Here is a 27,767-nt window from a genome sequence, read left to right on the forward strand (position 1 = left end):
AGAGGCCACTCTTATAGCAGTGGAAGCACTGAGTACAAGGTTAGGCATTTTGTCTGAATGGTTTGAAACATAATGTTTAAACACTAAACAATTTCCTATAATTTAAAAATGTTTCTTGGTCTGTTTTAAGGAGTGACCTGTTTTCCCATCTTTTATCTAAAATAATAAGTTTTCTGAGCAATAATATGTCATAAGCAATGGTTTATTAATGTATTTGATTGTTCTGAGGAGCAAGCATAAGAGTAGTTCTGAAGAAGTATGCTGTTTCAACCGGACTCAAAATCACTAGCTTGGCTTATTACTTAGCCTCTATTCATGCTCATTGCCAACCCCTCCCCTCTCTCTGGTGTACACTGAGCCCTTGGGGGAAGAAGCAGGGATTTCTGTTGGCTGTGCTAGGTTATGAAGAAGATATAGGTCAAGATGTTGTCAGTTTTTAGCAATTCAGACCAGCGACAGATTGGGGAAAGAGGCTGGTTTGCTTCTTCTTCATGATCTAGCAAGTGGATTTGTGGATGCTTGCATGTAATTATGAATTATTAGTTGAATCTAATTTTTTGGAAAAGTATTCTAACTTTCAAGTGAAATAAAGCAATTTTCTTCTAAACTTCTTAGCTTATGTACACTGTATTCTGATAAGGAGTTAGAGAAATTTTAATTTCAGAGAAAAAAAATTTGCAGTTTATAACTGGTTTAGAAATACATTAATGTAACTTTTAGTGTTAATTTCAATTACTTGACATTAGAGAACTTCTGTCAAATAATAGCTCTTTATTTCAACTCTAATTCCTTGATTACCATGTCTCTTAAGCTCTCCCCGCTATCTTTTCCATTTTTAAAAAAAAATACAGGTGTCTTCCTTATTAAGAATGAATTTGTTATTATGGTTTTCAGAACCTTCTCCACTAAAAGCTGAATAGTTGGAAATGTTTCTTCAGCCTAAGTTACAGTTTGAGCTTGAACAGCAGGAGTTAAGAACTGGAATTAGTTGTAATGGGGATGTAACTTTGAGGAGCTTGCATGCAACAGTTGATAGTTGAAGTTCCAATGAGGTGTTGCTAGTTGTGCTGTCTTTCTAAGGGTCTATTTGCTTCCAATGCACATACTACACATTGATAAAGCACACAAAAAGAAAATCTGATGGGGTTGATTGTATTAAGGTTGTGCATTCATGTATTTTGCTGATGTCCAGAATAATATAAAAGCAGCACACAAAAAGAATCATTGGTGCAAGCATACATACAATTGCAGCAACGTTGGTTAGTTTCACTATATTATCCATGCACATATTTGTAGGAATGAAAAATTAAAATGAACTAGAAGCTGTGATGAACTATATTTTAATATCAGAAAGAGTTTTATATTATTATAGTTAAAATAGTTAAAAGCAGAATTCCTGAACAATAATGGGAGGGCATCCCAATCCTCAGCCCAAGACGTCTGGGAACAGTACCACTGCAGTGTCACTTTCCAGTGATGAAGAACCCCCCCCCCCAAAAAAAAACCCTCTGCCTTTGAAAAGCCCTCCAAAGGTTGGCTTAAGTTCAAACCGCGAGCCATGGCACATCTGCCTGCAAACCCGGGGTGGAAACCAACTAACGTTAACTCCACCCTGGGGAACACCCTGGCTCGCCCCCTCCTTCTGGATTGGCATCTGTTTAGATGCTGGTGCAGCTTCACTGCTGCCCAGACATCTGGGTTTTACCACTTCAGAGCTGAGGGATTGACAGGCGCCAGTGCCTTTGCTCCCTCCACTGGGGATGTGTGGGAGGGGCTAACATATTGGTGCAGCCCCACACCACCTCCAAGACACAATTCCCCTTCCCATTAGGATTGGGCTGAAAATCTCTTAATCCATACTTTGAATTTACAGTATGACATGATAGTGTTATGTGAAAGATAAACTGACACATGTACAGTGACAGTCATGGACTCTGGCCAATTGACTTAAGGCCATTACCAAATGGCTTGGCTCATTCTGTTCTAATGCTATTAAGATACTCAGTTCATGGCCTGCCATTATGATAACCATCTCCCTTAGCAGTTAGAAAGTTAAGAATGTTCTGAGATAATCTAGCAATGTAACTAGTGTTTGGGGGCTCTTAGCCAACTTTATGATTTCTTCCAGTGTACTTGTAATAGCTTTGAACCAATATGTCATTATTTTGAATAAGGGATTAAGTCACTTGGGTTTACTATGAGTAAAGAAAAGCAGTATATAATTATTTTAATAAATCAGCTATTTGTTTTCAGAATTTGTTACCACCCTGTTCTGAATGTAGCTTCATCTGTGTTTGAAAGTGAATTGCTACAAAAAGCTTCTTTGGGTCCCTATTCAGAAGAAAAGGATATAAATGAAGAAATAAGATTGTGGTGTTGCAGTGGGTCTATTTAGGTCTACTATCAGACTATCAAAATGTTTCCTTAAAGGGAGATTTCCTGTGTAGAAATTTTTTAAACAGTTAACCTTTCAGGAAGAAATTACTTTTTGAAACCTACAAGAGAACTTTAATATACTCAAAAAAATTATGCAAAAGACTTTGAGTACTATTTTGGGAAGTGGAGTTACATATCACTGTAGTGGAATATTAGAAATAGGAATCATGTGACACTGTCCAAACTGATTATACTTACCTGCTTAGGCATAGATGAAAATTTTTAAATACATGAAGCTTCTAATCTCAGGTGAGGTTGACAGGGGGAAGGAAACTGCCTTTTTATTAAGAGAGATTTTCTGAATTTGTTATTTATGTTGGTGATCTTCAGCCTTTCCAAATTAGAGGTGAACCTCATTTTGTGCCTTTTTTATAATGCCACTCTCTGTCTGTTTCTGATTGTGATTTGACAGGCTCTTATCAAAAAGCCAACATATTATTATGTATGGTTAACACTGTTTTATAGGACCCATTCTGGATCAAGGCCAGTTTTTCCATTTAAGAAGCACAGACAACTGACTCCTATAAAAGACTGCCCCTTGACTTTGGCTGAAAGATATATTGCTGATATGCCTTAACCTCTGTTTTTATTGTGTAGTAGAATTCTGGCCCCAGATTTCATGACACCCACAAGGCACTTTCCTGATCTTGTCCATATTCTCTCAGAAAATATTTTGGAACTGATTCACTGGAAGCCTACTACCTGCAGATGTGGAATTATCACCATCATGCATAATTGAGCTTCTCTCCCAATGCTGTATGTGACCAATGCTCCCAATGTTAAAAGGAATACGAGGCATTCACAGACCTCATATTCCTTTTAAAGTCTTCATGTCATATACACACCATTGTCAATTATGTCCTAGGATCTGTTGACCTGTGGGCTGATGATGGGCTAATAATGATCCAAATTTGTAGACTTCTCTCTCTCCCTAATAACCCCATGCTGTCTGAGGTTAGGCAAAACAAAAAATTAACCCTACATTTGTCCTCACCCTCCACCCAATTTTCAGTATTGCATTAGAGTGCCTGGGAGACCCAGGTTCAAATACTTACTCTGCCATGACAGCTTGCTGGGTACCCTTCCGCCAGTCGCACACTCTCAGCCTAACCTAGATTACAGGGTTGTTGTGAGCATAAAATAAAGGAAAGATGAATGATGTAAAAAGTGGCATATAAATAGAGTAAATAAATCCTACCCAGTTTCAGAATCAATGTTTGGAATGCATCCAAATACCAAACTAATTTAACCCAGTAAATTGAGGCAGGGATACCAACATGTTAAGTAATTCCTAGACAATATGTCCTTCTTCCAAAACCAAATTTTATATCATAGGATTAAACGAATATTTGAAACTAAGTATACCATTAACCTACAAAGCAACACATAAATAAAACAACATGTATTTGGTCCCAGATTGAAACTGTGTCAGGTATTTTGAGGCAGTGCATACTACAGGAGGAAAAGGAAGAAAAGTGGGAGGAAATTTAGCACTACTGTTCTGACAAGGAGTGTAAATTTTGTGTAAAATCCTTACATTAAAATATTTTACTTCAAAGGGAAAGGAAAGCACCTCATTCTATTCAGTTAGCATTAGGTAAAAACGCTTCTTAGGAAAAGCATGCACCCTGTAATCTGATTAACCTTAGCTTAGATAGAGTAGCATATAAGTGGATAAGAGGAACTGTGGATGGATTTTTGACCTTTTTTACTTGAGCAGTAAAGCAAGCTGAGCCTGATTTTGATACAGAGGAGGGTTTACTAACCACACTGTCTTGCACTGTTTTATCTGACTGATATCATGAATACTACACAGTTTCAGTTTCAAATCTAAGTTAAATAGAAGAATGTTGTAGCTGTCGAGGATTTGAATCAACTTACAAAGTGAAACAATTTCAAATGAGGCACTGCTTACATGAGTGGGATATTGGAGACAATCAAGACATTTCCACCAACGGCTGCTGGAAAAAAAGAATGAATTTAACTGAGAATGAATGGTGTGTAGGAACATTAACCATGTTTTGTGAAGGGTACCTGGATTCTTAAAGCAGGATGTCATTGGATGATGTATAGTATGCTAACAAATAGTTTAGATTGTGCCAAGGGATAGTCAGTGGTAACTGGGCTGTATCGTTAACATCTGAAGGTGGCAACTGAGGTGACAGAGATTCGTTTGGTGTTGGTTTTCCCAGAGTGTAGCAGTTATCTTTGCCAGAAAGCTGTAGCTGGAGTCACTGTCATGGGAAGTTGTCCAAAGAGCAAGCACCATGCAGAGGATAAAGTGTGCATAATGCAGGAGCAGCACAAGAAAGTTTCCATAATTATAGGCCTGCTTAATTTGTAATTAGGCCTTTTTTCCTAGGGTCTGCAGTTATGGACTATGAAACAATACACACCTTACAGAAAACTTGGAGGGAAGTTTGCTTATGTATGTGAGGGAGAGCAAATCTTGTCCACAAGTCCTAATGAGGTACCAGAAGATGCAGGGGAGTAAAGAAACTAGCCTCTCACTTCATGCCTTGGAAGAGTCAAGAATGTATTACCATTTGGCATTTCCTTAAAGCATGCTTGTGGTAAATGAATGATTTTACCAGTCCCCCTGAGTTTCAGAAGGGTAGGTTTTATTAACCTTGACATTTTAGGTTTTTGGTATTTAGCCTCTTTTTTCACTCATAATCTAACATAAATATTTAGAAAACTAAATGCAAGGATCTCTATTTCAATTTAAAAAAAACTCACACACAAACACTACAGAATTATTAGCTCTGAGCATATTTCAAGTTCTGCCTTTGACTTGTGGCATATTGCATTTATCTGTTCAGTAGATCCTTTCATTGGTAATCATTTCATCTATCTTTGGATCCACCACTTCCTTGAGTTAGAATTCACTCAGAGTCTCACTGCTTCTGACTGCTTGGTTCAGCTCTGCCCTCCAAATATTCAGATATTTGGGGGAGAGACTAGATAGGTGGGATCTTCAATCCCTCTCTACACTGAATGAATATTGGGGGCGGGGGGAGGGAGTTAGGACAATCTCAAATAATGCCTGGCCACTAAGCCTGTTTGGGTTCTTAACTGTTCTTGAGAATAGTGAACTAAAAATATTATCAGCTTTGTGTAAATCATGGGTGGTGATGTTTAAGAAATTTTGATTTCAGCTTCAAGCAAAAGCAAGGGCCTTATTTGTAGTTCACCAGTTCAGATTAAGAATTTTGATTTCAACAATAATACTTTAATTCAGTTGCTGACAGCGAGAGCATCTATAGGTCATCCTGGGTTACACCTATCTCTTGGCTGTAGAATGCAGAGTTCTTATTCAGAAGTATGCAGATTATTTTGCTAGACTTGCAGTTGTTGTTGTATCATCTGTTAGATAGCGTTCTGAGTAGAACTCGTTTGCTACATTTTAGACATGGAAGAATGTAATTCTCCAAATGATAAATATAATACTATTCCCTTTGAAGGAAAATTACAATCTGTTAACCAGTCATGCGTTTTTCTAAGAGCCACCTCTGAACGCCAGTCTTGGAAATCTTTGAGTTTGCCCCCTCCATTTTTGGATACAAGCCCTGCTGACTGGAGGGCCACCACTGGAGCATCAACTATTTGACTAACCAAAGTAGTTGTGTTATATTGTAATAAATTGTAATGATATGATAGCCTAAACCTCCCCTATACCATCAATCTTGTACAGTAGTCTGTCAATCCCCCGTTCAGGCAATAAACCGCTTGTGAGGTCCAAAGGATTTTATTGAAGGCAGGTCAGGAACAGTAGAAAGACAGTTCTGGCGACAGTGCGCCAGAACAGTTGATAATATGGATAGCACGATCCCCACCCCCACATGGGAACAACAGAGTTAGTAGTTCTTCCCAGCTGCAAACCTCACTCACAAAACCAAGAGATAATCAGGTACCTGCAAAAGCGAAAGTGCTCCCAGGGAATTCCCCCTTCCCAAACATGCCAATTGACTTTTCCGTCCCCCCCCTTAAGACCCCTTTCCTCAATTTGCTTGTACAGGTACAATGGAATACTTGAACGAGATGGGGGCCCTGAATGCAATCAGCATTCACTCACTCATTCTGTCCTGGTGAATAACCTTTCCACGAAACCAAATACTGCAAGCGATTGCAATAGATGCGAGAGTCCAGTACTTCCTGGATTTCAAAGTGTTTAGCACCATCAATCAGAACTGGAGGAGGAGGAGATGTGTGGGGGTGCCAGCGTCTGGAGAAGCGGCTTTCTTGAGAAGGCTCCAATGGAAAACAGGATGAATTTTACGCAAAGCCTTAGGCAGTTCAAGTTGAGCAGTCACTCCATTAATCATATAAGCGACCCTGGAAGGGCCAATATACTTATGTCCCAGTTTTTTAAACTTATGTATGTCTCTGAGGTTCTTGGTAGATAAATAAACCATATCTCCTGCCACCAGGTGAGTGGGCAGTGATTCTTATCTGCCTGTTTCTTTTGAGTGTCTTTGGCTTTCTGTAGTGCTTGTAGAATGGGATCCCAGCCATCCACAATCTACTGAACCCACTCCTGCAATTCAGGAGGAGGATCGACAGCAGGTTGACCCAAAAAGGGAAGGGGCTTGGCTGATCGTCCTGAGACAACTTCAAAAGGTGTTTTTCCTGTGCTACTATGCATCACATTGTTGTAAGCATATTCCGCATACGGTAAGAGGTCCGCCCAGTTATCTTGGTGGTAGTTACTATAGCACCTAAGATATTGTTCCAGCATTTGATTGGTATATTCTGACTGACCGTCAGATTGGGCGTGATAAGCCAAAGATAAGGCTTGCCCAATCCCCAAGACCTGGAGGGCCGCCTTCCAGAACTTAGAAACAAATTGACTGCCTCTATCAGAAATTATTTTATTGGGTGCAGAATGTATGCGATAAATATGCTGAATGAACATTTTCGCCAGTTTGGAGGCACTTGGGATGGATTAACAAGGTATAAAATGTGCTTGTTTAGAATACAAATCTACTATCCAAATTACAGTCTTGCCATGGCTAGCAGGTAAATCAGTAATAAAGTCCATCGAGATAACCTTCCAGGGACCATCAGGGGCTGGAATTGGATGCAGAAGCCCTTGCGGTTTATCAGAGTTGTTTTTTGCCATTGTGCATGTAGGGCAACCCCTGATATAGGCATTGCACCTATATCTTTGCGCATTGAGCACCACCAAAACTGCCTCTGAAGGAGGTGGAGTGTTTTTACAAAGCCAAAATGTCCTTCAGTTTTGCAATTATGCCCCTGCTGGATGATTGTTTTGTGGAGAGCAGGCGGCTCTCCAAATCACCCCTCCTCCATAGCCCGTCACGAAGGCTCAGCGACAGACCGCCCTCCTCGGGGGAGATGGGTTGGCTGTCTGCCTCCAGAAAGGAGGAAAAAAGCTTGGAAGGAGGATAAATGAGTGGGGCGGTTATGGGCTTTCTCTGCAGGCGTGCTTGTAACCAGTTAGTTGCAGTCATGCCCAGCTGGGCGGAGGAAAGAACGGTTTGAGGAGCCTGTAGCTCCACCCCTTCAGCTCCCCCCTCCGGTAGGCGGGAAAGAGCATCTGTCAAACAGTTGGATTTACTTGGGGAAAAGTGAATGGTGAAATTAAAACAAGAGAAGAAATCAGCCCAGCGGAGCTGCTTAGCCGACAGGCGGCCCGGAGTACTCAGCGCAGCCAGGTTTTTATGATCAGTCCACACTTCAAATGGACTTTCCACCCCCTACAACCAGTACCTCCATGTGGATAAACCATATTAATCATGGCAGGTGTACAACAGGTACAGTCAAAAGTAATTACACCAATGCGTACTCAAACTCACTAAGTGATTATCATTTAAATAATTGCTATATAACATATAATTCTATCTTTCATTCACTGATAACAATTCCAAAATTAAAAAAAAATCAACAGGTAAGTACAAAGTCTAGTTTGGCTATAAAACCTCTAGATTAGGTTTTATTTTGGAAATCCTTTGTCAAGCCAATCTGCAATGCATAAATACAAGTATCAGTAGGGGTTAACCACATACAATCCATTAATTCTTATAATTTTCAAAATCCCAGAGAATTCCCCCTTCCCAAACATGACAACTTGACATAGACTTATTCTTGGTTGCTTATTACCCCAAATGAAGCTATTTTAAAACATTTCAATTCTTGCTGTTTTTATCTTCTGTTAAAATTGGAACATTAGTAAACTGATGTCTGAAAGCACTGCTTTTAATGCAAAAAGGAAAATGGAAAAAATATCCATAGCAGACTTTTTGTAACTAGTGTGATATGTGGCAGAACAGGCCTGTTTTGTCCTGCAGGCCCCATTCCACCCAGCTCTCTACCAGGGATTCCCAGCTTCTCCTGGAAGGGTCCCTCTCTCCTGGGTAACTGCTGCCATGATCTGACCTTTGTAGGGATTTCCCCAGCTTGCTCTCCAACTCTGAGGCCTAGCCTCTGTGTCCCCTGCTTCCCATCCCCCTGGGTACCACAGGAATGGTTTATGGCCTGGTTCACCCCTGGAGGAATAGCTGCTTGCCAACTGTCAGCCTTCTTCCTGGCGACCTCCTTTTAAAATAGCATGTCCAAGACAGTGGAGGTCTGTGTGGTACAGAGAATTGCTACCAGCATCCAACATTTAAAAGTATTTATGTTTACAAGCATATATTTAGCACAGCACCAGACTGAGCTAGGGGGCTCAAAAGAAATGAGAGATAAATACAATTCCTCTCTTCCTTTCTCTGTACATATTCTATCAGTTGTTAAAGTAGGGCAAGCTCGTATGCTTAGAATATTACAGATCTCACAGAGTTCCCATTACCTGGAACAGTGTGCCAGCTCCCTGAGAGAGCACATCGTCAAAATGGCTGCTGCCTCCAGAATTCCAGGAACAAGCTTTGTCTCCTTCCTTGGTCTCAGCCAGAAGAGAGCCTCCCTCTCTACTCCCCAGAGTTTCATCAGTTCCTACTCCCCACCTCCTTGACCTGGTCATTCTTGAGTCAAGGAATCTTTTACTGCTGGATCCAGGTATCCTCTTCCTGATGTCTTTCTGTCATTTTAAGTCCTCCAAATCTGTGATACCTGCCAGAAGAAAGAGCAGTTGGGGGTGGCTTAACCAATCCCATTGTCTCTGTATTGCCCCCTCTAAAGGATGGCTGGGCTGGTAGTCTGCTCAGAGAAAAAGAAAAAAATGTTTAAATTTTCCCTTTGAACCTCAAAGTTGGAGTGAGGGGGAGCCATTTCTTCCCAGAATATTGCCTGTATCTTATTGTAATTATTTTAATGTTTCCATTAGTGGAAGTGACCGCTGTTTTCAGAACTCTTATATTTCTATATCCAGCAGAACTTTTCTCAGTGGATTATTGCTGATGGACTTCTTTTCCATTTAACATTTAAATTGTGCAACCCTGAACAGTTATAATCCTTGTGAATCCATTAGGGGGGTATAACTCTGCTTAAGATTGTGCTGTAAGTGAGCATTTGTATTGTTGCTTGCTTGAGGGAGAAGTACTACAGAAATGGGAAATATTTTTGAGCAATCATTCATAGAATTGGGATGCATTATTGTTTTTCCCCTAATTCCTCTAATTTCAAATAGTTTCTGTACACCATGCTTATAGATTTCTTGAGAGGTTTTAAAATATGTATCTAGGTTGCAGAACTGTCACAACTCTGCCAGTTCTTGCCAGCTGTAATAGTTTGTTTTTGCTGTCAGGCTTTTCTCTATAGAAGTGCTTTAGAAAGCTGCTATGATTGCCAGAGACAATAAATATTTAAAATCTTTTTTGGGTACTTTAATTTTGTTCACCCTGAGTATATTTTCAGTGTTTTGATTCATCAATTTGACCTATTTAATAATGTTCATTTTAAAACGTCTGGTCTTTTCACTTGCAATTTGAAAAATGTTTGTCATTTAAGTACCAGCAGCTCCATGGTGACCCCTTGCATGATTTGGGTAAAGCTGGTTTGTGTTCTGTGAAAGGAGGACTTGGCTCGTGTTCACTGCTTTGTTGCATGATCTGCCCTTGAGTCTCTTGTCTCTTGCAAAGGAGTGCAGTCAAAATATATGGGATTCTCATAGTAGTTATTGTCAATGTTGCTATTAACCAGACTAGAAGAACTTCCACTGATGTTGTAGCCTGAAGTGCTTTTCTTCTCCCCAGATAAATCATTTTGTGAATGAATGGACTGTGCATATTGCTGTGTTCAGTATCTGAAGAACAAATTTTCCTTGTCCCTTTTCTGTTAGATCAATTTTGAATGTAATTATTGGCATTGTTTAGCAACTTGTTTAGTTTTTGCGTTTTTCACAATATGTACGGGGCAAGTTGGAAAAAAGAGGAATAGCAAATTGTAAAACAAGTTTGTAATCTACGGGCTGCTTACATCTTGTTGTCCAGTCATGCATACGCTATCATTGTGATGGGAGAATGCTCTAAGGGGATGATGTGTGCTTATTTTGTGTGCTTCTATTATGTGTGCTTATATGTGAGCAGCAGTGGCTTAGTGGTTAAGAAGTGCCCTCTAATCTGGAGAACCAGGTTTGATTCCCTGCTCTGCCACTTGAGCTGTGAAGGCTTATCTAGGGAACTAGATTAGCCTGTGTACTCCAACACATGCCAGCTGGGTGACCTTGGGCGAGTCACTGCTTTTTGGAGCTGTCTCAGCCCTACCCACCTCACAGGGTGTTTGTTGGGGGGGGGGAAGGGAAAGGAGATTGTAAACCCCTTTGAGTCTCCTTACAGGAGAGAAAGGGGGGGTATAAATCCAGGTGATGGTGATGGTGGTAGATTTCACAGCTGCCAGATCTTTAGCTGGTTGTTGGCCTTCATTACAATTCGAACCTCACCTGGAGGCCTTGGAAGTTGTAATGTATCGCCATAGTATTTGTGCGGATCTCAGTAGGGCTGCCTTCTGAATTTAACAGATGTTAATTTTGTCAATTCGAAGGTGTTTCAAGTGCTGCCCTTCTTGAAACATCTTCAAGTTGACAAAATTATTATTATTGTTGTTGTTGTTATACACATAACAACACAGCACAAGTGTCTGGAATTCATGTCTAAATATCGAGTCCTTCCCAAGGACCTAGGATATTAGAGGTATTTGCGTAGAATGTGTGAAGTTCCTAGAAGTGCTGTTTTCTGCAGCATGTGGACTGATGTTCTGTCCTAGTTTAGGTTTTTCAGATGCTTTTCAAGGTTTTTTGGGATTCCTCTGCATCAACATAGTATTCGTGTGGATCCCAGGAGGTCTGCCTTCCGAATCTGACAAATGTTAATTTTGTCACTTTGGAGATGTTTCAAGTTCTGCCATTGTTGTTGTTGTTGTTGTTTTAGGCAGACTGAGTGGTTGTTGCCAAAATTCCAGCATACAAGTACTCTTCAGCCATCTCAAGAAATCTATCTGAACCTTTAAAAATAATTCACTATATTATTATTCAGAACAATAGTGTGGGAGTGGGGAATATCATGTAGGTCAGGGATCTCCAGCCTGCAGTCCATGGGCCACATGTGGACCCTGAGCTCTTTCTGTACAGCCCTCAAACCAGCTTGTTTGCTGCTATCACCCTCAGGGCATTTTCCCTTGGGTCGAGAGGGAAGGAGTATTCCTTGCATCTTCAGTCACCACCAGACAGCTCCTGCGGTTAAAACCATGGCAATTGGACTGGAAGGCAAAGAGTATGGTCACTGAATTCACCTTCCAAGGCCATAGGCTTTTTGGGGAAGATCTTAATAATATCCTGGTGGAAACCAAGGAAAAGACAAAAGTAATGCCTAAACCCACACGCAAATTTGACAGAAAGGCCAACTATACTTCTTCCTTTCATCCCCAAACAACATTCAGTTGCTTCAAGCGAGAATTTCAACATTCCTTATAGAACCAGGATAAAAATCAATACAAAAAAGGTCCCACATCCTGAAACCCATAAAAAAACGAGCACTCTGATCACGACGCTTGTTTATTCAAGGCATGACACCAGCACCATCCCAGGTGGGGGGCAGGCTCCTGAGATTCAAACACGTCTGGGCTGTCTCAAGATCAGATACCTGGACTTTAGAGTATATGTCATCAACTTTCTGTCAGTCCCCCACAACAGACTTGTCTGGTCCCCTCTGTCCACCAATCGAGAAAAACATTTAAGAAAACTTCAGGCAGTCTCCCACTTACTGGACATTCAGGCCATAGAACCCATTTGATCAGAATGTGCTCCTTTCCTTAGATCGGAACAGTCTAGAGTGGAATTAACTATCCCTATCTCTCTTGTTACCATGTTATATTGTTGTTGGTTATGTTTGTTCAAAGTTCAATGTTCTATAGCTTTGTTAGTTCAAAATACTAACTCAAAATGGAGGGCAACAACCAGACAGGAAGTTCAAATTACAAGTTCCTTCCTCCCGGAGACTGGGGTGCGGAATCACCCATCCAAGATGGCCTACTATCCCCCAGGAGAAGGACCCTTCCCAATAAGTATCCAATGGTCCGTTTCTTCAGGGTTAGAGACAGAGGATAGCTGTCCAAAAGAGAACCTCTATATGCCATTCATTAGTAGGGGGGGGGGGGTCCACAAGGGGCAGTTCTTCTGATTTTGTTTAATATCTATATACACCTCATGCCAAGTTGATCTGGAGGTTTAGGCTGAGATGTCATCAATATGCTGATGACACCCAACTGTATCTGTTGATTGATGGCCAATGGGACACAACCCTAGATATTTTGACCAGATGCTTAGATGCTGTGGTGAAATGGTTGAAGGAGGGCAATCCATTGAAGATGGAAGTCCTGTGGCTGGGCCAGAAAAAGTAGAGATGGGGATGGCCAGTTGCCTGCTCTTGACAGTGTGCAACTAACACCTGCACTGATGGTCAAGAGTCTTACCTCCTCAGATGGAGGCTCAGGTCATACACATTGCCCATTTGGCCTTTTTTTGTATCTTTGCCAGGTGAGGCTATTGGCAACCTGCCTGTCCCAGAGCAACCTGGCCACAGTGATCTATGGCACAGTTATCTCTAGATTGGACTACTGCAACTTGCTCTACACAAGGCTACCCTTGGACCTACTCTAGATCCAGCTGGTGCAAAATGCAGCAGAGCGGGTTCTTACTGGGACATCGTAGTGGATACACAACCAACTGGTGCTCCACCAACTACGTTGGCTCTGGGTAGTGTACCAAATTAGGTTCAATATAGCCCTAAATGGTCTGGGATCTTCATACATATGGGACCTCTCCCAGCCTGTCCCCCAAAGAGTCCTGCACTCAGCGAATTTACTGGTACTCCCTGGCTTGAAAGAGATCCAGCTGGCTAAACCAGGGCCAAGGCATTTTTGGCCCTGTCCATAGCCTAGTGAATGCTCTGTCTGTGTAAATGTTAATAAAATTTGGCACCAATATGGTACATATAATGTGTTTGATAATGCAGTCTTAAAAGAGTCCAGTGTTTTCAGTTTTAAAGATTAATATCTGAATAAGTTGATAGTCCTGTTATTGTGAGGGATGAGAATTTCTTTCCCAATAAAGTACTGTATTTTGCTTAAAAACAATAGAATTTGATTTTGACTTTCACTTAAATTTTTTCCTGCTTAGGTGGCAGAAATTAAGATATGTGTCCTACAATAGCGGACAGTGCAGGTCTTCCACAGGACGCAATTCTATCCCCATGTTCTTCAATTTTAGGACAAATTATTTGTAACTTTGGGGTCGATTGTTGTCGATATGCAGATGATACCCAGCTCTCTGTATCCTTATCCAAATCCCCTTGTGCTGCAGATCCTGAATGCCTGGCTGCTGTGGTGAACAGCAGCCAGGCAGTAGCTATGAGTGAACAAATTGAAATGAAACCCTGAAAATGCAGAGATAATGCTATTTGTATAGGCAGAGATCTTGAAGGACATTGTGCTCCCCACTTTCGCTGGAGTTCAGCTGACTCTTGCTGATTGGGTTATGAATCGCGGTTATACCTGATCCAACATTATTGCTGGAGAAGCTAGTTAATGCACATGCAAAAAAGGGGGGCTTTCCTCCAACCCAGCCTAACCCATAAAGATGGTCCCTTAGCTTGATAAGGCTCAACTAGTCACCTAAATCCACACCATAGTAACATTGAGACTATATTGCTGTAATGCACTGTACATTAGTCTTCTCTCAAAATCACTTTGGAAACTCCAGTTGGTACAGATAGGGCTTTTCTATAAAGGCAATGGGTTTACAATGTACAGAATGATTCACATAGTTATTTAGATCAATTATTAGGGACTGTAGTCTGTACTTTTGTGTATAGTTTGCTGAAAGTAAGATCCTACTCTCTAATTTTTGCATGATTTACTATGTCATAGTAATATTTATGCTGTGCTTCAGTTCTGTTTTTAGACTGCTGGTTAGTCCTATAATCCTACTCCTACTGCATTATTAATTAACTGTCACATCTTGATGATTTTAATCCGCCTTGTGAGAAATGCAAACTATAAAGTTGCTGTGGCAATTGTCCTTCTCATCAAAGTCTGCAACCCACACAGATGTCCAGGCAGGTCCAATGATCCGCAGCATAGCCTTTTGGGGTGGTCAAATGGAATCCCTCTTTCCCTTTTCAATTCACATTGTTATATGGTGGTGTCTTTTTTTTTAGTATAATGTAACCCTTTCCATTCCACAACGGAACTGTCCAGAGTGCGAATCCCGCTGTCCATGAGGCTGGTTGACACGCACAGTCCTGGCTTGGGTAAGGCAGAACTGGGGCAAGGAGGCTATCCCAGTCAGGCAGCAGAGGCAGGGTGGTGAGGCACTCAGATCGAGGCCAGCTCCCTGGGTTCTTAAAGGGCCATGTGCAAAAGAAGCGGAGCCGGTAGTGTTGGTTCGCCCCTACCCTGGGGATTTTCTTAGAAGAAAAAGGCAAACTCCAGCTCGCTTTTAGTAAAAGAGAGCTGTGGCGAATATGGGTGAGGAAGTGGGTAAGTGGTGGTTGGATGTGAGGGAGGGCAGAGTGAGGTGTGTGAGGATGAGCCGGATGTGTATGAAAGTATGTGTGTTATGTGGTAGCAGTGGGTGAGGCACAGAGAGTGAAAGTTACTTGCGTGTGTGGGGGGGGACCCCACCTGACGTCTCACACGGCAAAGTGTGTATGTGTTTCACTTCCAGTCGTATTACCTAACAGTGTTACCTATTTACTGTTTTCAATGCTCATCTCTGCCCATCTGCGTGAACATTCTAAGCCCTCATACCAGGCCCTCAAGCCACAGACAGACATGCTGCACAAACATTCTAAGGGTGACAGTTAAACACAGCCAGCTTCATGGCCTGGTGCGCCAGGAAAAAGACATTTTACCTGGCTCAGGTATGGACTTTCGGTGATTTGAAGGTCTGATTACCTGCCCACAACAGGGAGGGACGTCATGTGAAAATTTGGGGGCGATCCGTCCAGCCGTTTCGGCGTTAGGGAGTGACTAACAAAGTCACTGTTAGCTTTTTATATATATAGATTTCAATAAATATGCCAAATAGTACAGTGTTCTATTCCAATTATATTATGCTATTAAATGAGTAAAATTAGATGAGATTTGACAGGGAGGCTGTTGCTTATATTTAAGTTTTTCCCATGGCTTCAGAAATTATGCATCTCTAACTAAGACCTGTGAAGCTAAGTTTGCTTATCTGTCTTGAAAGAAAAAGTACACATATGAAGCTGCCTCATGCAGTTTGACTTTTGATCCATCAAATAATTGTTTGTTCTATATGAAGATATTTCTACACTACCTCTTCAGAAGCCTGCTCAAGGCAGTTTAAAATTAAAACCACATCACAATATTAAAAACAAGACACTGGGTATAAGGAACATAAACACTGTACATAAACCAGAAGCAAATAATAAAAAAAAACTGGCCCTCTAATTGACATTTGATACATCAACAGATCATTGCGGGCTAGGGGTGAGATCTCTTGTGGGTCTCAAGGGAAAAAAAAATATTTCCAACCAATTACTGCCGGAGACCCTTTAACTAGAGTTACCAGAGACTGAACTGTCCTTCTGCATACCAATAATGTGTGCTACTACTGAACCTTGATGCTTCCATAAGGAGTGATAAATATTAAATTCAGTTTCTCTGCTTTGTATCTTTAAATACTGAAAATGTGGCTTTCAGTATATGGTTTTGTTTTCCATATATCATGATGACAAATGCAAGTGACACAAATGGATAATTTCATCGTAATTTTGTTAAGTTTTCAGAAATATCCTAACATTTTAAATTGTATATACTACTAAAAAAGCTATTGTTTCATTTCTGACTGAGGAGCTATTCAACTTTATCAAGGCTCCCATGTGAGTGCTTCAAAAGCATACACAGTTTTTGTTAAACACAGAAGACAGCCCCACAAAAGCATCCTTTGTGAGAAGCAGCCCCTTCCAGGTGAGATACATGCATCTGTGTCTTTGTACAAATTGTGCCCTGTACTGTACTAGTGCTAATTACAGAACAGGGGATCAGTTCAAAAAAGTTATACTGACAGAGCCATGTACTGTACAAATCAGTATAAAGAAGAATGATAACTATATATTTCTTAACCTGAAGAACAATTTAATATATACATTTACACTTATTTGAAAGAAAATATTAATTCAGGTGCATCAGTAAAACTATGGAATCATAATAACAAAAGATTCTTCAACAAGGGTTTCTTCAGTGAAATTTGTTTATGAACCTTTGAATTTTTTGTATTTGAGCTTATTGTTAAGTTCTATAGAGCACCTTGTATATTGCTTCATTATTGTTTGGTTAGCATTTTGAATGGTTTGGGAAGTGTGAACATGCACCATATTTAACCTTTGTGGTTTAGAGTACTAAATAAGTTTAGAGAGTGAGAGTATGCATCTTAACTAATATCTCCTTTCATAGAAGTGTGACTGTACTGTACTAGTGACACATATCATAGTACTCTTCTCCATTGAGCGAGGGAACATCTGGGTCCTTGCTAATCCACCAATCAGGGAGGCAGGGATTTGAATAAATTTCCCAGAATCCCTCCGTGCCTTGTCCGACTCCTCCTCTAGCCAGTTTGTTCCCTGCCTTTAGGGAGAGCAGTCGCAGTGGCTTTAACTGCCACTGGTAGCTTTTATTATTTTCTTCTTGTTCGTTCTTTACTGATACAAATTGAGGCTAAGCTATTGCCTAAGCCTCAGAGGCGGCTCTTCCTCGCTCTGCCCAGCAATTCCTCTTTGCAGGCAAGCAGCGAGTGGGAAGGGAGGCAAGCGCGATGCCGCGCAAAGCCGCTACTGTGCTCTCCTCAGAGGAGGAGAGCAACGGAACCTCCAACAGCCGCCGACTAACCGACAAACAAGCCGGGGAGGAGAGCAGCAGCCCTGAAAGGGCTTGTTCCTCTGCCGCAACGAAGAAAGGTTCGCGCCTCAAGGCGGGCGGGAAAAAAGACGCCGTTTCGCGCCAGAAGGAAGAGGCGCGCAAAATGGCCGCTGCCACGCGAGACGGAGCAGAAAACGCTCCGGGAAGCCCGCTGTGCCTCGGTGTCCCAGGCCAGGGCGCAGAGCTTGCCAGAACACCCTCAGAGGATCAACAAACCTTGAGCGAAACGCAGGTGGAGGGTAAGCTCTCACTGAGAGATCTCAAGGACGAGATTTTCAGTTATGTTAAAGGGGCTTTTCAACAAGAAAAAGCCTCCATGAAAGAGGAAATGTTAGCCCTTTATAGAGAGCAGATGTACCAGCCATCCAGTCCCCCTAATAGCTCCAGGGCTTCCCCTCCACGCCAAGCAACTAGAGAAAATAAGAGACCTAATCCTACTTGGCAAACCAAAGCAGCCCTTAAAAAACCTAGGCTGAGTCCAGCGCTCTGCGCAGACGATTCCTCTGATGCAGACTCTTTAAGCAAAGAGGAGGGGAAAGTTTTATCTGACATTGAGGACCTGGAAGAGATTCAGGTCACTGAACAGTCATCCCGTTTTTTCAAGGCTGAGGACTACCAATATCTGTTGTCTAAGGCAGTTTCTGCATTACACCTAGGGGAAGCATCTATTGCATCTATTGCCTGGGCAAGGAAGGTTTTAGAGCTGTTACCAGAAAGTGAGACTAGATCAATATAAGGAGTTAATAGAATGTTAAGATCAGTATGTTTTGCTTCAGATGCAACACTGGACTCAGTGACCTTTGCAGCCCGAGCTATGGCATCATCGGTGGCTGCGCGCAGGCTCCTATGGTTAAGGGCGTGGCAAACGGATTGGAAGTCCAAGGCCCTAGTATCAGAGTGCGCTTTTCAGGGGCATAAGTTGTTTGGGGAAGAGCTTAATGAGTTCTTAGTAGACCCAAAAGAAAAACCAAAACAGCTGCCTAAGTCCTTTCGTAGATTTGATAAGAAAACAAATCCCGGCTCCAATTTTCGTCCCTATCAGGGACAAACCTTTCAGCAGAATTTCAATCAATCCAAAAGAGATTTCAGACGTCCTTATTGGAACCAGGGTCGCCAACAATATAAGAAGGGCTTCACACCTAGGAGACAACAGAGAACTGACCGTTCCTTTCAGGACACACGTAACAACAAAGCTTGACGCCATAAGCGAAGCGGTGGGGGGCAGGCTTCTACGGTTCCAGCACATTTGGAGAACATCCCAAGTAGACTCCTGGTCCCTAGAAATAGTGTCTTCAGGCTATGTAATAGAGTTTGCATCCCTGCCGCCCAGCCGATTCCTGTTGTCCCCTCTTCCCTTAAACCCAGACAAAAGAAAAAGGAAGTCAATCTTGGCTTCCTCATAGACACCAAATCCTGCAGAATTCTAGTCCCACCAGAGAAGCAGAGAACTCTACGGGAAAAGATTCGACAAGTGCTGTCCAGAGGCAGATGCCCAGTGCTGACCCTGGCCAGTCTGATGGGGCTACTGGTGGCATACTCCGAGGCCATACAATGGGGAAGGTTCAGAGCCAGGCCGTTACAGAGATTCATCCGTCCATTCCAGGAATTAATTACCAACAAATCCAACAGACAGGTAACGGTACCCAGAACGGTAAGGTTCAGCTTACTGTGGTGGACCAAGGGATGCAACCTCAACTAGGGCAGAATCTTTTGGATCAGCTCGACCAAGCAGATTTTCTCAGATGCGAGCCTGATCGGTTGGGGTGCAACGTTGGAGAGTGTTCCCATCCAAGGGGTATGGTCCGAGGCGGAATCCCAACTCCACATCAACGTATTGGAACTGAGAGCTATCCGACTAGCCCTGCAGCACTTCCAACGAACTCACATCCTGGTACGGACAGACAACGTAGCCGCCAAAACGTATCTAAACAGACAGGGCGGTTCCAAATCCAGAATGCTCCAGAGGGAAGCGGTCCTAATCTTCCAGTGGGCGGAGACACACGTATTGTCCATACATGCAGAACACATAAAGGGATCGTTAAACATACAGGCAGATTGGCTGAGCAGGCAGTATATTCACCCGGGAGAGTGGCAGCTGAAGAGGGAGATTTTCCTGATGATATCCCGCACCTTAGGACATCCAGTGATGGACTTATTTGCATCCAATCACAACAATCAGTTGCCCAGGTTCATGTCCCGATTCAGCCATCCCAAAGCGGAAGCAACGGATGCCTTGTCGTCCACCTGGCCGAGAGGAATTCTATATGCTTTTCCTCCATTCCCATTGTTACCCCGAGTACTGAGGAAAGTCAGGGAAGAGAGAGCAGAAGTAATTCTTGTGGCTCCCTGGTGGCCGAGGAGGCCATGGTTTGCAAATATTCTAAGGATGTCAGTACGCAAACCAATCCGCCTACCTCTTCCACGGGATCTGCTTCAACAGGGGCCCATTGTGCACCCAGAACCAGAACGTCTGAGCTTGACCGCCTGGCGGTTGAACGGCGACTTTTAGAGGCTCAAGGCTACAGTCAGGCAATCATGGACACCATCCTTGCGTCCAGAAGGACTTCTACCAAACGAATATACAACACTTCTTGGAAGGCATTCGTAAGATGGTGCTGGAGGAAGAGTGTGCCTCCGACCACGCCTGCTGTCAAAGATGTCCTTGGTTTTTTACAGGAGGGCCTGGACTCAGGCCTCAGAGCCAACACCCTTCGAAGGCAAGTAGCAGCCTTAGCGTCAGTCGTCCCTAGGTTGGAGTCTTACCCCACATCCATACATCCACACATAGTTAGATTTCTGAGGGGAGCAACCTTGAAAGGAAAACCGGTACAACACCATGCCCTCACAGCACCTCCTTTTGAACCCATAATGGACATTTCCTTAAAACACCTTAGAATGAAAATAGTCTTCCTCGTGGCCATTACATCGGCCAGAAGAGTATCAGAGCTAGCTGCTCTTTCAGTTAAGCCTACTTTATGCATCTTTCACAAGGATAAGGTAGTTTTACGCCCTGATCCTACATTCATACCTAAAGTCAATTCCAGCTTCCACAGGAGACAGGAAATTTTCCTACCCACCTTCTGCCCAACACCAAAGCATCCCAAAGAGATTTACTGGCATAAGTTGGACGTTAGGAGGTCGCTGAAGGCTTTCCTTATTAGAACTCAGGACTTTAGACGGTCAGAGTCTTTATTTATTTCCATTGCCAACCATAACAAAGGGCAAAAGTTATCTTCACAGACCATCAGCAAATGTCTTAGAGACTGTATAGGGGAAGCGTACAAGACACAAAATTAACAGTGCCTATAGGGATCACTGCACATTCGGTTCGCAATGCTTCTGCAAACTCTGCCTTCAATAACAACGTTTCAGTCACAGAGATTTGTAGAGCGGCAACGTGGTCTTCCCTTTCTACGTTCGTAAGACACTATAGACTGAATGTTTTTAGCGCGGCAGACACAGATTATGGCCGCAGAGTGCTACAGCACATCATCGGAGAGGGTTTTGATCCCACCCTTTAAACAACAGTGACACTGCTATGGGAGGTCACCCAGATGTTCCCTTGCTCAATGGAGAAACGACATTGGTCTTACCTGTGAAGGGTAATTCTCCATTGAGCGATTGGGAACATCTGCCCCCCCAGGAGATCTCAAAACATACATCCTCTCCACAGTTTATTGTTTACAAGATAAGTTGAATGTTATTAGGTTCTTTCATTATTCTTGAAATGTGGTTTCCTTTGTATAGAAGGACTTTGTGATGCTTTACAAATTATGTTTTTACCAACTGAGGCACAGGGAGACAAAAATATACATTCAAGCATGTTGTTACTTGTGAAGATAAAATATCTGTTGTGTACATTTTGCATTCATCAGAAACTTCATGCTGCCATGGCTCTCCAGTATCAAATATATGCCAAAATACATTTGCATTCTTCTCACATGGTGACATGGGTATGGTTCCTTGAATCTGTTAAGAAAAAGGTAATTTGTGAACTGGTTTCTAGAATTTTGTAAATCTGAACTCTTAATGCCCAATTAGTATAAAAATCCCAGCAGCACTTACTTATAGTAGAAGAAAGAGCTGAAACTGTGACTAAAAATTGTTTCTCTTTATCTCTGTGTCTTGCTGCAGGATGACGTAGCCTTCCCAAGGATTCATCAGCTACGTAGAAAATGAGCTTAACATCCTGGTTTTTGGTGAGCAGTGGAGGCACCCGCCACAGGTTGCCACGAGAGATGATTTTTGTTGGAAGAGATGACTGTGAGCTGATGTTGCAGGTAATAGTGTCAAGTTCTCTGGGTGTAAATATTGAAAGTTTGGAGGATTATATTTTTTTACTTTTTAAGTATTTTACACCCCCTAATTTAATTTGTTAGGAATTAATAATTCCTCTATATTCCACATAGAATAATAGGACTAGTGTATTGCACAGTATTAATTATTTGGATTAGATAAATCTGTGTACCTGACTAGCGTGAAACTTATGTAGCCAGTTGAAGACTTCCAATGAAGGTGTGAGAATGGAAACATACAGTGCAAATCTCCAGACCAGCTATTTCAATAGTAGTCAGGAAGACATTAGAATAACCTTGTAGCTAAGAAGCCATCAATTTAAAAAGTGACTAACATTTGAGGGTTCATAAAAGATTATTATTATTTGTAGAAAAATTAATTCCTGGGAAAATTCAAGAAACAGTTATCTTTCTCAAGTATTTCCAAGGTCCTGACAGGTAGAAAACTCATGAATTTGCAACTCTATTTCCTATATTGTTTATATGTCTGGTTAAACAATTGTCATTTATAGGTATCATTCAGAAGTAATTTTAAACCATAATTTAGTATTACATGAAACTCAGAGCAGTAGACATTGTTGTTAGATTGAGAGAGCAGACTGACTCAGGATCACCCAGTGAACTCCATGGCAGAGTAGAGGCTTTAAACCTTGTAATCCAACACTCTAAGCACTGCAACACACTGGTTGCTATGATGGAGAAGTTGTGAGGGTTGTCTCAGGTAAAGTGTCTAGAATGGTCCACTTATTGACTGGTAGATTAAGGGAGCTTTCAGTTACAAAAATGTGTTCAGGCAAGAACTTGCACTTTTAGAATTATGTTGTGAGAAAATTACTTTTGTGCTACTTTAACAGCACTCTATCCACAAGAGTGCGATGCAACAACATGTGTCTTAAATACATTAATAACTGGCTGGGATAGAATTTCATCAAAAGAAAGTATTATATAACAAACTTGCCTTAGTTGTATTGTCTAGGATTGTAGCTGCAACTCCAGAATATATTCTATGTGCCATTTACACCTGAACAACAGGTTCGACTTCTGCTGTGCTAGCAGGAGCTGACAGAGGCAACTGTTCCCCACTTTCCCTTCCTGCTAAAGTCATTTAGAAGTATCAAAAGGGCAATTCTAAGGGTTGGGGGTGGCAGATCTCTGTGAAATAAAAGTCATACAAATGGAAGGAGGAGAAAGTTACTAAAATCACTCTTGCTGCCTTATATATCAGCAGAGACTACTGCTAGCAGAACAGAGTCATGAGATGCAACTCATAGGATTAAAGTACCCACTCTGCAAAATGTTTCAATCAGAAGGACATCAAAATTCATGTATTTCCTCCAAAAGCTTTTGTCATATTTGTAAACCAAACCACTTTGTTACTTATGTTCATTGAACTAACAGAATTTAAGCAGCATTTTTATAACAGTATGTCCATCTAAGCTACCTGGGAAACCCCAGGTTTGCAGAAAAATCTAAAAACTTGCCAAAAATGGGGGTTTTATTTTCCCATCCACATGATCATATTCTTGGTGTCTGCACAGAGCCCTCCATTGCTCTGTCTCCTCACTAGCCACCAGCCACTGAAGTGGAGGCAATGTGGGTGGGGGAGCCTTGTGAGGTAACTTAAGCAAATCACTAATACACCAGACAGGGAATCCTATTAAGAGTATAATTCCCCTTCTAACTGCCTTAGGATTCCTTCTCCTATCTCGAAGAAGATCTTTCCTTCACCCCTTATTTATGGTCACTGTGGAAAGTCTCTTTCACTATTCCACCTCTGCCTGGACCAACTTCTGGTGTGTTTATGCTCTCAGCATATGTATTTCTGCTCACACCATATTTCAGATCAGATTCACTCTCTGACTGTATTAATCTCAGGATTGATTTCCACATACTGTTAAGGGACTTGATGCAGGAATCTAATCCCTATCCCCACCTCAAAAAAGGCCCTCAGGCTTTTTCCTGTCAGAGAGGCCCTCAGGCTTTTTCCTGCTCCCTCTCTCAGTCAACTGGTTGCTTCACCAATCAGAATGCTGTTCAGTTCTTAAGAAGTTTTTCCCCCCTGCACTTTCTTTGTGACTTCACTTTGTTTTTAGCAACTCTTCCAAATGTTGTTTGTCTGTGCAGTCTGTCACAAGAACATTAGATATTATATCAATTTTTAATTTTATCAGCCATCATCATGAACAAAAATCCTGTTATTATTATTGCAGCTTTACATCAGGTATAAATTCCTTATGTGGACCTTACGTGTAAATTGACCTTATGTGAAACAGAATTTCCCACCTTCCCTTTCCCACTGCAGCTCCCCAGAATACTGCTTCTTGAGCATCAATGGAAATTTCACATAAGCCGGAGTACCACTTGCGCAATCAAAATTAAGAGCAGGTCTAACTTGATTATTCAATTTCTCCTCTTCTCAACAACCTGATCTAAAAGTACCATATATACTCGTGTATAAGTCGACCCGCATATAAGTCGAGGCACCTAATTTTACCACAAAAAACTGGGAAAACTTATTGAATCGCGTATAAGTCGAGGGTGGGAAATGCAGCAGCTACTGGTAAATTTCAAAAATAGAAATAGATACCAATAAAATTACATTAATTGAGGCATCAGTAGGTTAAAGGCTTTTGAATAATTAGTTCAAAGAAAAACAGTGAACTAGCTCTGTAAGTAGAAAAGGGAGTCAACAAAAACAATATGGTATCAACAATAACTTTAAAAGTACAAAAACCTTAGCTCAACCAGCAACCAAGCTAAAACACAAGAGTTAAAATCTTTCAAAACTGGATTTTTGGTCAGGGGAGGAATGTTTATGTTAGCAGTACCAACATTTCAGGGTATCTTTAGGAGACCCTCCTGATGATACCACCCAAACTTGGTGAAGTTTGGTTCAAGGGGTCCAAAGTTATGGACCCTCAAAATGTTGCCCCATCTACTATTAGCTCCCATTGGAAACAATGGAAGATGGGGCACCCACTTTGGGGATCCATAACTTTGGACCCCCTTAACCAAATATCACCAAACCTGGCTGGTTTCAGCAACAGATTATCCTGATGATATCACCCAGGTTTGGTGAAGTTTGGTTAAATGGGTCCAAAGTTATGGACCCTCAAAATGTAGCCCCATCTACTATTAGCTCCCATTGAAAACAATGAGGGATGGGGGCACCCACTTTGGGGGTCCATAACTTTGGACCCCTTGAACCAAACCTTACCAAACTTGGCTGATATCATCAGGAGTGTCACCTAATGATATCCTTAAATTTTGGCGCTGCTAGCCTAAAACCTGCACCCCCTGGCGGCTGACAAAGTATTTTTAAAAATATTTTTTTAAATACAGCTGACTCATGTATAAGTCGAGCGGGGATTTTTCAGCACAAAAATGTGCTGAAAAACTCGACTTATACACGAGTATATACGGTAAAAGCTATTGTTCTATCCCAAATACTTCTAACAATATACTGAAAATCTGTAGAGCCAACAACTGACAGATTTGTATTAATGAAACTCTGTGAACTTTGACAGACTCTATAGTTCCACCATAAGCTACTGCATTCATTTTCAGCATCCGTAAGACCTTTTCTCATTAGTAAGCTAACAGCAAAGTACTCAACTTAACAATAGAACTCACTTTTTCAATGCAAAGTGTTTTATGGTTCTTTGTTGTAAGGCAGTCTGGCTGGCATTGCAATATGTTAGTCATAAAAATGGGGCACTGTTGGCAATTCTGGTGGCTGTCTTAAATCTTCTACAAGAGTGGAAACCATCTTTACTCTCTATATACCTTTGTCTTTTTGTAAGGCATGCCATGTAATGTATCTAGTTAACTGATACAAAATCTGGTAAAGTATCCTTGATTTCATTTATCTGCTCAGCTGCACTGTTAAAACATTGTGAAACATCTGGCAGTAGTGATGCAATACCATAAATCTTGACATTGTTCTAGTGGAGTAACCCATATTTTTTACTACTGCATTCTTTTCTGCAAGCATGGCTATGAGGTGATGGTTCATATTTAAATATTATTGGTAAGTCCAGAGCTATTTAAATTCAGAGACTGGCACTATAAACAGACAGACAGATCTTTCTAGAAATCTGAGAAAAAACCCAAGTTTGCAGAAAATATGAAAAAAATTACCCTCTTGCCCTGAAGCAGCATCTGTACCTTTACAAAGTGGATTCCCTCTGTTATCTTGGAGGTCTGAGGTGGCAAGCACAAAAACACTGCTAACCTTCAAGCCCTGGTTTGTCTCAGTAAAAGGCAAAGGAAGGGCCAGGTTCCTTCCCAGGGCTGTTTTGGCCTCATAGGCCACTCTTTCTCTTCTCACACTTCCCTTAAGGAAGGACATGTTGGAGCCTGGCAACAACACTCTACCAACCTGGTGATTCACTACTGTTCAGCAGTAGTCACTGCACAAAAGCCAGTGAGGTTTCAGGTAAGAGTGGCAGACTAGGATAAGCTTTCTTGTAAATTGAAAGATACAACAAACAAATTCAAAAAAACTTGGAGCATGTACAATGATTTTTTGGACTATACTTCCTAGTGTTTTTTACTTATCCAGTCTCTGTTTTTGTTTTCTTTGTTTTGGCTTTGGTATTAGTTTATATTTTATTTGTTGCTTTCAACCTTGGAATATACAGTGGAGTAATAACCTTTAGTAGTACATAATGAGTTATAGAACAAGTTTGTTAAGATATACGATGTATAGAATTCCATAAGATAAATATGATAATATGTGATATTAAATAGCTATGTTGGGATAGAGGTTAAATAGATTGTTATGAATAAATGATTGATTATTTGCCGCTTGGAAGACAAAACAACCTAGCTGGCCCTATTGGGTGGTGGAAGTACCCATCTTAGATGTGATAAAGATATTGGAAGAGTATGGCTTATGCCATATCTAATGTTTTTCTTTTCTTGCTCTTCCTAAATTTGCTTCTTTCTTTTTTCTTTAAGGCAATTTAGAATAGTATTTAGTTATTAGTGAATATACCATTAAGTATTGATCATTGCCGTGTCATATTACTGTACTAGTTCTATATTTCCTTTTCTATTCTTACGATTATTCAGTTATGAAGCTTTGTAAATTTTAAATATTTAATAAAATACTATTTAAAAAGAAAAGATAGAAACTCAGTCATTATTTTCATAGATTTTTGCCCCCTCTTCGAGGAGTCCTGTGATGCCATCTCAAAAGGCTATGCAGTTTTTTTATTGCTGTCAGAGTATGCCACCTCATAAAAACTCATAATGATAATTTAATTCATAATAAGCAGTTTCATTTGTTCATCTTATGTTGGATAACTACTCAAAGGGTATGCTGTTTTCTTGGAAAACAGAGAGTCCTGCTAATTTGTTCCAATCCCAGGACTGTACGCCTGCCATATTTTTTTTCAGCTTTCTTCTCCCATTTCCTCATTTATTCTCCTGTATTTTGCTAGTATAGCCCAGAATACATGTTTAAAGTATTATTTATTACAAATGTTTAGCTTTTAGGGCTCAATCACACCTCATTGAAAGCAACACATGCTTTTGTTCTCTATCCTAATAGTATACACAGCCTACCATCCTGCCCATACTGTCACAAATTGAGTTGCAACTCTGTGCAGTTTATGGAATTATATCAGAGGCAGTGGTATTCTGTATACAGATACTAGCTACAAAAGAATAGTTGGTTCACAATAATTTGTTAGC

General features: G+C 41.2%; 1 protein-coding gene across 11 annotated transcripts in view; it reads left to right on the top strand.

Annotated features, from left to right (window-relative positions):
- CEP170 (centrosomal protein 170) overlaps nucleotides 1–27,767 on the top strand; it is a 121,303-nt gene that overhangs the window by 4,613 nt on the left and 88,923 nt on the right. For all 11 annotated transcript variants that reach the window (XM_048485207.1, XM_048485198.1, XM_048485274.1 and 8 more), the window contains exon 2: nucleotides 21,907–22,052. In XM_048485207.1, the coding sequence (XP_048341164.1) occupies nucleotides 21,948–22,052 (105 nt within the window). In that variant the 5' untranslated portion in view covers nucleotides 21,907–21,947. The remainder of the gene's footprint in view (nucleotides 1–21,906; nucleotides 22,053–27,767) is intronic.

The sequence above is a fragment of the Sphaerodactylus townsendi genome, linkage group LG01 (genome assembly GCF_021028975.2).
Source record: "Sphaerodactylus townsendi isolate TG3544 linkage group LG01, MPM_Stown_v2.3, whole genome shotgun sequence".
Taxonomy (NCBI): domain Eukaryota; kingdom Metazoa; phylum Chordata; class Lepidosauria; order Squamata; family Sphaerodactylidae; genus Sphaerodactylus; species Sphaerodactylus townsendi.